The sequence below is a fragment of the Schistocerca cancellata genome, chromosome 10, assembly GCF_023864275.1.
Source record: "Schistocerca cancellata isolate TAMUIC-IGC-003103 chromosome 10, iqSchCanc2.1, whole genome shotgun sequence".
NCBI classification, from domain to species: Eukaryota; Metazoa; Arthropoda; class Insecta; order Orthoptera; family Acrididae; genus Schistocerca; species Schistocerca cancellata.
The window spans coordinates 127,669,902-127,684,138 of NC_064635.1; the positions used below are offsets into that span (position 1 = coordinate 127,669,902).

At 45.0% G+C, this 14,237-nt stretch overlaps 1 protein-coding gene across 1 annotated transcript in view; it reads left to right on the forward strand.

The window, feature by feature from the left end:
* The first annotated feature begins 997 nt into the window (after positions 1-997).
* LOC126106667 (myogenesis-regulating glycosidase-like) overlaps positions 998-14,237 on the forward strand; it is a 46,540-nt gene continuing 33,300 nt past the window's right edge. The window contains exons 1-2 of the mRNA XM_049913031.1: positions 998-1,030; positions 6,492-6,611. Of these exons, the coding sequence (XP_049768988.1) occupies positions 6,494-6,611 (118 nt within the window). The 5' untranslated portion in view covers positions 998-1,030; positions 6,492-6,493. The remainder of the gene's footprint in view (positions 1,031-6,491; positions 6,612-14,237) is intronic.

A 14,237-nucleotide genomic window follows, 5' to 3' on the forward strand; every position in this document is an offset into this window, starting at 1 on the left:
TTTTCGCTCCCGTGAACGTCAGCGACCCATCCTTGATTTTTTTCGAATAGTGTAATCTCTGAGTGCTTGTACTTCTACAGCCACTTTATACTGTACTTAGCCTACAGTAATGTAAAGTCATTGATATTGTAGTGTACACATTCATGTATTACCGTACATTTACATGTATTAAAATCTGTGTTTTTCACTGAACACGACTCTCATTTTTTCCGACCCTCTGGATTTGTGTTAATGAGGTTATACTGTACATGCTATGTGACTGATAACTTACATGCACATCCGGCCGTAACGCAAGACGCAACTTACGTGGTTGGTTTGGAGAAGCCGTCCGAAACCAATAGTCAATGAATAAATAAAACTTCCCATGCAACTGAAGGCGGTTCCTCTGACAGTACTCGCAGTCCTCCTAAACGATCATCTGTGTCAATGACTCACAATTTCGTCCGAATTTGTCACTTGGCGGAAGATGCTTTTCGCTTTCTCTGTATGCGATATAACTCTTTGATGCAGCGCCTCTTGAAAATCCAAGCAGTTCGACTCCCGTGCGTATGGTGGCAATTACGATAACTGCACCAATAATTTTCTCGCACTTTTAAACACAAAACTACATTATGATTCTTATCTTCCGTTAGATTAAATTTTGCTCAGCTGGAAGAGAATGCGAAACAAAAATTTGCTTAGAAGATTAAAATTAATTTTCGATGGTTATCGTGGACCTTGAACTTGTTCTTTTAGAAGTCAGGTGATTCCTGTTGATGTTTAATATCATGTAATCCAGGTAACACATCAGAGCTGACAATTATTGAAAGCTTTTCTTAGGTTCTCATCATGTCATTATAATGAGCTCTGGTTAGATCGTTAAAATGCTACCAGCAGATAATAACTGCATCGCCGACGTGCTATACGCGTATCACGGTAATAATTAAACAAGTCAACCGATTAGCTGTGGCTATATAAGCACCTGTGAGACCAGTCAGAAGCACCTCTTCAGCTTCTCTGCACTTCACGACGACAGCCAGAGTGCATACAGGTGAGCAGTTGTCTCGTACGAATGACATACACGTCAGTTAGCGTAACTCATGAATGTTTGACCCGATTTTACACGGATCAAATGGCTCTGAGCACTATGGGACTTAACTTCTGAGGTCATCAGTCGCCTAGAACTTAGAACTAATTAAACCTAACCAACCTAAGGACTTCACACACATCCATACCCGAGGCAGGATTCGAAACTGCGACCGCAGCGGTCGCGCGGCTCCAGACTGTAGCGCCTAGAGCCGCACGGCCACTCCGGCCGGCGTTTTACATGGGATGACGAACATACACTCCTGGAAATGGAAAAAAGAACACATTGACACCGGTGTGTCAGACCCACCATACTTGCTCCGGACACTGCGAGAGGGCTGTACAAGCAATGATCACACGCACGGCACAGCGGACACACCAGGAACCGCGGTGTTGCCCGTCGAATGGCGCTAGCTGCGCAGCATTTGTGCACCGCCGCCGTCAGTGTCAGCCAGTTTGCCGTGGCATACGGAGCTCCATCGCAGTCTTTAACACTGGTAGCATGCCGCGACAGCGTGGACGTGAACCGTATGTGCAGTTGACGGACTTTGAGCGACGGCGTATAGTGGGCATGCGGGAGGCCGGGTGGACGTACCGCCGAATTGCTCAACACGTGGGGCGTGAGGTCTCCACAGTACATCGATGTTGTCGCCAGTGGTCGGCGGAAGGTGCACGTGCCCGTCGACCTGGGACCGGACCGCAGCGACGCACGGATGCACGCCAAGACCGTAGGATCCTACGCAATGCCGTAGGGGACCGCACCGCCACTTCCCAGCAAATTAGGGACACTGTTGCTCCTGGGGTATCGGCGAGGACCTTTCGCAACCGTCTCCATGAAGCTGGGCTACGGTCCCGCACACCGTTAGGCCGTCTTCCGCTCACGCCCCAACATCGTGCAGCCCGCCTCCAGTGGTGTCGCGACAGGCGTGAATGGAGGGACGAATGGAGACGTGTCGTCTTCAGTGATGAGAGTCGCTTCTGCCTTGGTGCCAATGATGGTCGTATGCGTGTTTGGCGCCGTGCAGGTGAGCGCCACAATCAGGACTGCATACGACCGAGGCACACAGGGCCAACACCCGGCATCATGGTGTGCGGAGCGATCTCCAAACCGTTATCGAACCCATCGTTCTACCATTCCTAGACCGGCAAGGGAACTTGCTGTTCCAACAGGACAATGCACGTCCGCATGTATCCCGTGCCACCCAACGTGCTCTAGAAGGTGTAAGTCAACTACCCTGGCCAGCAAGATCTCCGGATCTGTCCCCCATTGAGCATCTTTGGGACTGGATGAAGCGTCGTCTCACGCGGTCTGCACGTCCAGCACGAACGCTGGTCCAACTGAGGCGCCAGGTGGAAATGGCATGGCAAGCCGTTCCACAGGACTACATCCAGCATCTCTACGATCGTCTCCATGGGAGAATAGCAGCCTGCATTGCTGCGAAAGGTGGATATACACTGTACTAGTGCCGACATTGTGCATGCTCTGTTGCCTGTGTCTATGTGCCTGTGGTTCTGTCAGTGTGATCATGTGATGTATGTGACCCCAGGAATGTGTCAATAAAGTTTCCCCTTCCTGGGACAATGAATTCACGGTGTTCTTATTTCAATTTCCAGGAGTGTATGTTGTGGCCAGTAACTGAGTCGGTAACGATTTTGGAACGGTATTTTTCGTGAGTCTTTAACAATAGCGATTGAGAAAGGGAAGGAAATTATAACACTGAACACAGTGTACAACAATATCGCAGTGGGCGACAAGCAACCACTAATTACAGAAGTGCTACACTATATTGTGTTTCTTCCCCATGTTTTAATGCAGCGACTTCAGTTGACTTCGACAGTACAGAAGTAGCGAATGCATTTGACGGTCATCTTTATGTGAAGTTTAGACCACTGGACGCTCAACGGGTTCACCCAGATGTAATCGTGGTCTTCACCTGAGTACGAAAGATGTTCAGATGTCAGGGAAGCAGTAAATGTCAACGAAGAAAAAAATTTAAATTCTGAGGACTTACTAACGATTTTCCCATACATGGATACCACTGTATTTGTTTTGTAGGCTGCCACTTCAAAGGTACTTAAAAAATTCTCACCGTCCCAATAGCAAACCAGCGACGGCGACATTCACATTGGCAGTGTTATGAGAGTTGTCCCGGAAGTAACTGATCAGACAAACAAAGTACAAAAATTATGAGAAAAAAAACATCACCATTTTTCTGTACAGTCTTCTTTTAGCTCGATATTCCTTTCCACTCATGTTCGATAGCTTGCTTGAGTCCGATGTATCATATTATAGGTTCAAAATCACGTAAATATTAGGACACTAAAATAACTACAATTACTTTTCTTGTTATTATAGAGTTCACGTACCGTTGCTCATATCATGACAATTCTGTAGAATTTAAACACTGCAGCTAATCGCATTGACAAACAAATCCCGTGCAGTAGTCTATACGTTATCGTTTAACTCAATGAGCAAGGCTGATCTTAGTTGTTTTTTTCTTCGCGGTTATTTGGACAATCCTGTTACTTCAGTATTTTTCTTTGAATATGAGTCCTCACTAGAATTTTTTTCCTTCCTTCGTGTGTTGATTAAATGTTCCGTTGTGGTGCAAAAATAACGGACATAATATTGTATTTATTACGCTGATTCTATCGTATTGTTAATTTGTAAGGTATACAGGGTGTCCATTGATAATCACCGGGCCAAATATCTCAGGAAATAAGCATCAAATGAAAAAACTATAAAGAACGAAACTCGTCTAGCTTGAAAGGGGGAACCAGATGGCGCTATGGTTGGCCCGCTAGATGGCGCTGCCCTTGGTCAAACGGATATTAACTGCGTTTTTTAAACAGGAAGCCCCATTTTGTTTACATATTCGTGTAGTACGTAAGGAAATATGAATGTTTTAGTTGGACCACTTTTTTCGCTTTGTGATAGATGGCGCTGTAATAGTCACAAACGTATAAGTGAGTGGTATCACGTAACATTCCGCCAGTGCGGACGGTATTTGCTTCGTGATACATTACCCGTGTTAAAATGGACCGTTTACCAATTGTGGAAAAGGTCGATATCGTGTTGTGATCAAACTGCCCAAAGGGCGTGTGCTGTGTACGCTGTTCGGTATCCTGGACGACATCATCCAAGTGTCCGGACCGTTCACCGGATAGTTACGTTATTTAAGGAAACAGGAAGTGTTCAGCCACATGTGAAACGTCAACCACGACCTGCAACAAATGATGATGCCCAAGTAGGTGTTTTAGCTGCTGTCGCCGCTAATCCGGACATCAGTAGCAGTCAAATTGCGCGAGAATCGCGAATCTCAAAAACGTCGGTGTTGAAAATGTTACATAAACATCGATTGCAGCCGTACCATATTTCTATGCACCAGAATGCATGACGACGACTTTGAACGTCGTGTACAGTTCTGCCACTGGGCACAAGATAAATTACGGGACGATGACAGATTTTTTGCACGCATTCTATTTAGCGACGAAGCGTCATTCACTAACAGCGGTAACGTAAACTGGCATAATATGCACTATTGGGCAACGGAAAATCCACGATCGCTACGACAAGTGGAACATCAGCGATCTTGGCGAGATAATGTATGGTGCGGCATTATGGGAGGATGGATAACTGGCCCCCATTTTATCGATGGCAATCTAAATGATGCAATGTATGGTCATTTCCCACGTAATGTTCTACCGATGTTACTACAAGATGTTTCACTGCATGGCAGAATGGCGATGTACTTCCAACATGATGGATGTCTGGCACATAGCTGGCGTGCGGTTGAAGCGGTATTGAATAGCATATCTCATGACAGGTGGTTTGGTCGTCGAAGCACCATACCATGGCCCGCACGTTCACCGGATCTGACGTCCCCGGATTTCTTTCTGTGGGGAAAGTTGAAGGATATTTGCTATCGTGATCCACCGACAACGACTGACAACATGCGTCAGCGCATTGTCAATGCATGTGCGAACATTACGGAAGGCGAACTACTCGCTCTTGAGAGGAATGTCGTTACACGCATTGCCAAATGCATTGAAGTTGACGGACATCTTTGAGCATTTATTGCATTAATGTGGTATTTACAGGTAATCACAGTGCAACAGCATGCGTTCTCAGAAATGATAAGTTCACAAAGGTACATGTACCACATTGGAACAACCGAAATAAAATGTTCAAACGTACCAGCGTTCTGTATTGTAATTTAAAAAACCTACCTGTTACCAACTGTTCGTCTAAAGTTGTGAGCCATATGTTTGTGACTATTACAGCGCCATCTATCAAAAAGCGAAAGAACTGGTCGAACTAAAACTTTCATATTTCTCTATGTACTACACTAATGTGTAATAAAAAATGGGGGTTCCTGTTTTAAAAAAAAACGCAGTTGATAGCCGTTTGACTATGGCAGCGCCATCTAGTGAGCCAACCATAGCGCCATTTGGTTTCCCCTTCAAGCTGGACGAGTTTCGTTCTTTGTCATTTTTTCGTATGACGCTTATTTCGTGAGATATTTGGCCCGATCACGATCAATGGACCACCCAAAAATTTGTGGGACATACGCGAGATGTCAGTTCGTGCACAAAAACCTACACCTGCAGCACTTTCGTAATTATGGACGATTGTAGAGGTAGCATGGCTGCAGGGGACTTGCAACGACTTCTTAAGTCCACGCCACGTTGAGTTGCGGCACTACGGCAGGCAGAAGGACGTTCGACACGATATTAGGAAGTATCCCACGACTTTTCACACCTGATGAAATTTGAGAAGAATAGTGACATCCAGGCTTACAACACAAGAGCAGAAAACTACATTTATTATCTATTGCAAATACTCTCAAGCCGGCCGCGGTGGTCTAGCGGTTCTGGCGCTGCCGTCCGGAACCGCGGGACTGCTACGGTCGCAGGTTCGAATCCTGCCTCGGGCGTGGGTGTGTGTGATGTCCTTAGGTTAGTTAGGTTTAAGTAGTTCTAAGTTCTAGGGGACTTATGACCTAAGATGTTGAGTCCCATAGTGCTCAGAGCCATTTGAACCATTTGAAATGCTCTCAAACACTTAGGAAGTTCAATGTGGACGAGCAGAAATGATTTATCAGTAAATTGTGTGTGACAGGCAGAGAAGCAAGTTTTAAATCTAACCAAAAATCATTCCTCCTCGACGATGTCTTTTGTTCCTTGGATGAATTTTTATTTAAATATTGGTAGCCTATAAAAAAAGTAAAAGGCACACGTAGTTGCTTTGAAATGTAGTGGCATCAATAGCATTAAACAATAGTGTCTTCATTAATGATAAAGCTAATCATGTATACATGTACACTAGATCGTTCCACATCGTTTCGATACAAGATTCGTTAAGATGGTCTGTGGACCACGTGACTGAGTAACTAACTGAGAAACTGTGTGTGTCTGTGCCACAGCAATGTGGGCGAAGGCGACTCTACTGCTGGGACTCTTGGCGGCGTCTGCCGTGGATGCGGCCGGCCTCCGCAGCCGCTATGACGAGGCCAGCGGACGCATCCTGCTGTTCTCCAACAGCGGTGAGTCTGTGTGTGTGTGAGAGAGGGTGTGTGTGTGTGTCCCGATATGTATGGGGTCATGACTGGCCTGCTAACTGAGACACTCGACAACTTCCAGGCCATAGATTCACTGTACCCCTGAGCGATGTAATCCATCCACTACACTATCTGATTGGAAGTACCAGATTATCAGTTACAGACACCAGTATGGAGTGTTCCCAGCCATTGCTTTTATGAAGACCTGACCTCTCCTGGGGACACCCTCCACGATCAGAATATCTGAGGAGGAATGGCACCACATTATTCCTGAAGAGCCGAGACCAGAGAGGGTAGTCATGTTTGGACTCTGGACTCTGGAGCAAAGTAGACATTCTGACACATCCCAAAGGTGATCCAGTGGGTTCAGGTCAGGGCTATTGGAGGCCAGAGTGTTTCACACATGTCATGTCCCACAGTCCATTGGTTCACAGATCAAGCTTTAAGACAGGATCCCGTGTCATGCTAACTCAAACAATCGTAGTTATTTACCTGTTCCTCTACTGTATGTAGTACACAATATTACACTACTGGCCATTAAAATTGCTACATCACCAAGATGGCGTGCTAAAGACGCGAAATTTAACTGAAAGGAAGAAGATGCTGTGATATGCTAATGATTAGCTTTTCAGATCTTTTACACAAGGTTGGCGCCGATGGCGACACCTACAACGTGCTAACGTGAGTTTCCAACCGATTTCTCATACACAAACAGAAGTTGACCGGCGTTGCCTGGTGAAACGTTGTTGTCATGCCTCGTGTAAGGAGGAGAAATGCGTACCATCACGTTTCCGACTTTGATAAAGGTCGGATTGTAGCCTATCGCGATTGCGGTTTATCGTATCGCGTAATTGCTCCTCGCGTTGGTCGAGATACAATGACTGCTAGCAGAACAAGGAATCGGTGGGTTCAGGAGGGTAATACGGAACGCCGTGCAGGATCCCAACGGCCTCGTATCACTAGCAGTCGAGATGACAGGCATCTTATCCGCACGGCTGTAGCGGATCGTGCAGCCACGTCTCGATCCCTGAGTCAACAGATGGGGACGTTTGCAAGACAACACCCATCTGCACGAACAGTTCGACGACGTTTGCAGCATCATGGACTATCAGCTCGGAAACCATGGCTGTGGTTACCCTTGACGCTGCATCACAGACAGGAGCGCCTGCGATGGTGTACTCAACGACGAACCTGGTGCACATATGGCAAAACGTCATTTTTTCGGATGAATCCAGGTTCTCTTTACAGCATCATGATGTTCGCATCAGTGTTTGGCGACATCGCGGTGAACCCACATTGGAAGCGTGTATTCGTCATCGCCATACTGTCGTATCACCCGGCGTGATGGTATGGGGTGCCATTGGTACACGTCTCGGTCACATCTTGTTTGCATTGACGGCACTTTGAACAGTGGACGTTACATTTCAGATGTGTTACGACCGGTAACTCTACCCTTCATTCGATCCCTGCGAAATCCTACATTTCAGCAGGATAATGCACGACTACATGTCGCAGGTCCCGTACGGTCCTTTCTGGATATAGAAAATGTTCGACTGCTGCCCTGACCAGCACAGTCTCCAGATCTCTCACCAATTGAAAACGTCTGGTCAATGGTGGCCGAGCAACTGGCTTGTCACAATACGCCAGTCACTACTCTTGATGAACTGTGGTATCGTGTTGAAGCTGCATGGGCAGCTGTACCCGTACACGCCATCCAAGCTCTGTTTGACTGAATGCCCAGGCGTATCAAGGCTGTTATTACCTCCAGAGGTGGTTGTTCTGGGTACTGATTTCTCAGGATCTATGCACCCAAATTGCGTGAAAATGTAATCGCATGTCAGTTCTACTATGATATATTTGTCCAATGAAAACCCGTTTATCATCTGCATTTATTCTCGGTGTAGTAATTTTAATGGCTAGTAGTGTATAAAATACGTTCATACCCTTTTGCAATAATGGGACCACATCCTCATTGATACGTGGTTCAAACCGGACACAATAGGAAGGACCAGGCCCCTTTGCTTTTTCTTTTATCACCCGTTTATTACATCAGAGAAATACACATCATCATCACCATCGTCATCATTTAAGACGCGGGCTATGCTGCAGCGTTCAGTCTGGAGCATAGCCCCCTTATAAAATTCCTCCACGATCCCCTATTCAGTGCTAACATTGGTGCCTCTTCTGATGTTAAACTTATTACTTCAAAATCATTCTTAACCGAATCCAGGTACCTTCTCCTTGGTCTGCCCCGACTCCTCCTACCCTCTACTGCTGAACCCATGAGTCTCTTGGGTAACCTTGCTTCTCCCATGCGTGTAACATGACCCCACCATCTAAGCCTGTTCGCCCTGACTGCTACATCTGTCGAGTTCATTCCCAGTTTTTCTTTGATTTCCTCACTGTGGACACCCTCCTGCCATTGTGCCCATCTACTAGTACCTGCAATCATCCTGGCTACTTCCATATCCGTAACCTCAACCTTGTTGATAAGGTAACCTGAATCCACCCAGCTTTCGCTCTCATACAACAAAGTTGGTCAAAAATTGAACAGTGAACAGATAACTTAGTCTTGGTACTGACTTCCTTCTTGCAGAAGAGAGTAGATCGTAGCTGAGCGCTCACTGCATTAGCTTTGCTACACCTCGCTTCCAGTTCTTTCACTATGTTGCCATCCTGTGAGAATATGCATCCTAAGTACTTGAAACCGTCCACCTGTTCTAACTTAGTTCCTCCTATTTGGCACTCAATCCGTTTATATTTCTTTCCCACTGACATTACTTTCGTTTTGGAGATGCTAATCTTCATACCATAGTCCTTACATTTCTGATCTAGCTCTGAAATATTACTTTGAAAACTTTCAGTCGAATCTGCCATCACAACTAAGTCATCCGCATATGCAAGACTGCTTATTTTGTGTTCACATATCTTAATCTCACCCAGCCAGTGTATTGTTTTCAACATATCATCCATAAATAATATGAACAACAGTGGAGACAGGTTGCAGCCTTGTCTTACCCCTGCAAACTACTCTGAACCATGAACTCAATTTCCCGTCAACTCTAACTGCAGCCTGACTATCCATGTAAAGACCTTTAATTGCTTGCAAAAGTTTGCCTCCTATTCCATAATCTCGTAGAACAGACAATAACTTCCTCCTAGGAACCCGGTCATATGCCTTTTCTGGATCTATAAAGCATAGATACAATTCCCTGTTCCACTCATAACACTTCTCCATTATTTGCCGTAAGCTAAAGATCTGGTCCTGACAACCTCTAACAGGCCTAAACCCACACTGATTTTCATCCAATTGGTCCTCAACTAATACTCGCACTTTTCTTTCAACAATACCTGAGAAGATTTTACCCACAACGCTGATTAAAGAGATACCTCTGTAGTTGTTACAATCTTTTCTGTTTCCATGTTTAAAGATTGGTGTGATTACTGCTTTTGTCCAGTCTGATGGAACCTGTCCCGACTCCCAGGCCATTTCAATTATCCTGTGTAGCCATTTGAGACCTGACATTCCACTGTATTTGATGAGTTCCGACTTAATTTCATCCACCCCAGCTGCTTTATTGCACTGCAATCTATTGACCATTTTCTCCACTTCCTCAAATGTGATCCTATTTCCATCATCATTCCTATCCCATTCTACCTCAAAATCTGAAACATTACTGATCGTATTTTCACCTACATTGAGCAACTCTTCAAAATATTCCCTCCATCTGCCCAAGGCATCCACAGGATTCACCAGCAGTTTTCCTGACCTGTCCAAAATACTTGTCATTTCCTTCTTACCTCCCTTTCGAAGACTGCTAATTACACTCCAGAATGGTTTTCCAGCAGCTTGACCCATAGTCTCCAACCTGTTTCCAAAGTCTTCCCAAGATTTCTTCTTGGATGCTGCAATTCTCTGTTTGGCTTTGTTGCTTTCTTCAACATAACTTTCTCTGTCTACCTGAGTTCTAGTATGTAGCCATTTTTGATACGCCTTCTTTTTCCTTTTACAGGCTGCTTTGACTGTGTCATTCCACCAAGCTGTTTGCTTCATCCTACTTTTACACACTACTGTTACAAAACATTCTTTAGCCACTTCTAGTACTGTGTCCCTGTACCTTGTCCATTCCTTTTCCAGTGACTGTAATTGACTGCATTCAACTAACTGGTACCGTTCTGAGATCGCTGTTATGTAATTGTGCCTGATTTCCTTATCCTGAAGTTTCTCCACTCTTATCCTCCTACATATGGACCTGACCTGCTGCACTTTCGGCCTCACAATCCAAATTTCACTGCAGATTAAATAATAATCAGTGTCATCAAAGAATCCCCTGAATACACGTGTGTCCCTCACAGCCTTCCTGAATTCCTGATATGTTATTATATAGTCATTGACAGATCTGGTTCCCCTGCCTTCCCAAGTAACCGGTGAATGTTCTTATGTTTAAAAAAGGAGTTTGTGATTACTAAGCCCATACTGGCACAGAAATCCAAGGGTTGTTTCCCGTTCCTGTTGGCCTCCATATCCACTCCAAATTTACCTATAACCTTTTCATACCCTTCTGTTCGGTTTCCAATCCTGGCGTTAAAATCACCCATGAGCAGAACACTGTCCTTGTCCTTTACTCTAACAACTACATCACTGAATGCCTCATAAAAACTATCCATCTTATCTTGATCTGTCCCTTCACAATGTGAATATACTGACACAATCCTAATTTTCTTGCTAGACACTGTCAAATCTATCCACATCTGTCGTTCGTTTACATACCTTATTGCAACTACGCTGGGTTCCATTTCTTTCCTGATGTAAAGCCCTACACCCCATTGTGCTATTCCTGCTTTGACTCCTGACAGGTAGACCTTGTATTCTCCCACTTCCTCTTCTTTCTCACCCCTTACCCGAATGTCACTAACAGCTAAAACGTCCAGCCCCATCTTACTTGCAGCCTCTGCCAGCTCTACCTTCTTCCCAGAGTAGCCCCCATTGATATTAATAGCTCCCCATCTCATTACCATTTGTTTGCCAAGTCGTATATTAGGAGTCCCTGGTTTGTCAGTTAGAGGTGGAACTCCGTCACCTCCAAAGGTCCGTGGCATTTTGCTCTGATTGTTGCCAGCATCATATTTAAAGTACCAGGGAAGCAGGGTTGCTAGCCTTACTTGCCCCGAGTCCCATTGGCTTTTACCCCTAACGGTTGAGGGACTAACCGGTGGATATGGTAGTCTTTGCCGTATGAGCACAAAGGTGACCACGACTCAGAATATGTCCGAGATGCCCATGCTTATTCCAAAGTAACTGGTATCCCGACTGTCGGGACCACTTACGTGGCCACTCATACGTTGTCCGTGGTTCATGAACTAGGACATGACTACAGGAACCCACACCATGAACCACAGAAATACACATTTTAAGACAAAATTTTTACTGCATGAAATATTGCTCCCAGTAAAGGTTAACATAAGCAGTGACAAAACTTAGTTCTCTTAAGGGTTTCTGCTAGCAACAAATTTTAAGGAGGCAATGTAAGATTTATATCAATTTAGCTCAAACACGTAGCTAGTGATTGAACCACGACACAGACACTTTAACAATTTCGGCAACAAATAAATAGCGTGAATTTGTATTCACAGTAACCAACTACCAACAGTCTTGCCATTGAATACGTAGTAGGCCATTTGGAACGAATTAGCGACACCCAGCAACTAGGGGAGTTAATACCAACAGTCTTTAAATGTCTTGCTCCCCATTAATAAACAAACTTACAGTAATTAAATCAATAACAAATCAAACACACTACGCTCTACACAAACTCTTCAGTGGAAGCCAAGCCAAAACGAAGATTCCATTAACTGACTAGCACTGAAGTCACACTAAAGCTCATCTTTGTGTTCCCAGACACACATGGGGCAAACTTACACAAGACAAGATTTTGAAGGGAGCACATCAGTAAAACTGGTAGTGGAGATAACTCATGCCACTGAAAATTAAGGTACTAGACCGGGGCACAAGGTGGTGTACAAGGAGGTTACCTTAGTGATATACTGTGCTCCAAAAAATTAAATCAAACGGCCAATTCAAAATTAAGTACAGATAAACCAGTAGTAATTAACGAGGAGTGACACCAGGCCGCTCGAAGGGATGACAACACTTAAATGAAAAGACGAATGCCGGAGGCGGCAGTAACATCAAACACCTTCTCCGAGTTTTAACCAGCTACAAGTAAACATTTAACCAAACACAAGGAAGGAACCCCAAAGAGAAAATTTAAATAAAACCCCCAAAAGATTATAAAGGACAGGGAACCCCCAACTATTTAAATTTAAAAGAGTTAGCTCTCCCCAAAGGCAGTGTGAACGCTAAGGCCACACTTCAGAGGCCACCAAAATTGGTTACAAAAAGTTTTAGACATTTGCTCCTTTTCTTTAAAAGAAACATAAGGCTGCTTAACGTCCGGTATGGCTCGTGTAGGATACACCAGGCAGCAACCCAAGGTAGGCAGTCGCAAGGCACGGCGAGCAAAATCAGGAGAGCAGACAGGCAGGCAGCCAACACATATCCTCCGTGCTGCACCTGCAGAACGCGTACAACCAACTCCACATATACGTGGTTGCTTCCCACCTCGTACCTCGCGGCGTCTCAGCAGGTAGCCCGAGCAAACGTCAACTGCCACTCGCCCCGCGAATGCCGAAAACAACAAGGCAAGCAAAGATAAACATCGAAGGATCGATAATGGACATCTAAGAGACTGGCGCGCCAGTAACGAGCGCCACGGCTCACTCATCACATAGTGCTACCCTATACCATAGCACTACATTCTTCGTACTTCACTGTTGGTTCTACACATAATGACAGGTAACTTTCTCCAGGAATTAGCGAAAATCCAAATTCCTCCCTCGGATTGTCACGTGGTATAGCATGATTCATCACTCAAATTCACTCGTTTGAAATGATCTACTATTCGGTGGCGTTTCTATTTGCGCCATTTCATGCGTCCCTTGGTACTAACAGTAATATGGGGCTCATGAGGAACTTTTCCATCATATTACCCCATTCGTTTTAACTGACTAGGCACAATCATTGTGCTAGCTGGGCTCATGGTCGTACTTTGGAACTTGCGAGTGGTTTCTTTCCGTCGATTTCACCGATTTCTTGCAACCACCCTGCACAGTTTTCACCGGTGACTGTCCGTCAGTACATGACTCTGACGAGCCATCGTTTAGCTGCATCCGCGTTTCCACTTCCCAGTCACCAACAATCGTCTATCACAGCTTTAGAAAGACTGAAATGTCCGTGATATCAGGTAATACCCAATAACCAGTTCGCGTTAGAAGTCACTCAAATCTCTGGTCCGACCCATTCCGCTGTCACAGTACTCCCTACTTGCCCCTTGTTACATCTGCTCGTCAATTCCACACTACATATGGGTGTTTATAACAGCAGCAGCTGAAAGAAGGTTGTATACGTGGAAGAACCATGGAGATACTAGAACGTATCAGATAGATTATATAATGGTAAGACAGATATTTAGGAACCAAGTTTTAAATTGTAAGACATTTCCAGGGGCAGATGTGGACTCTGACCACAATCTATTGGTTATGAACTGTAGA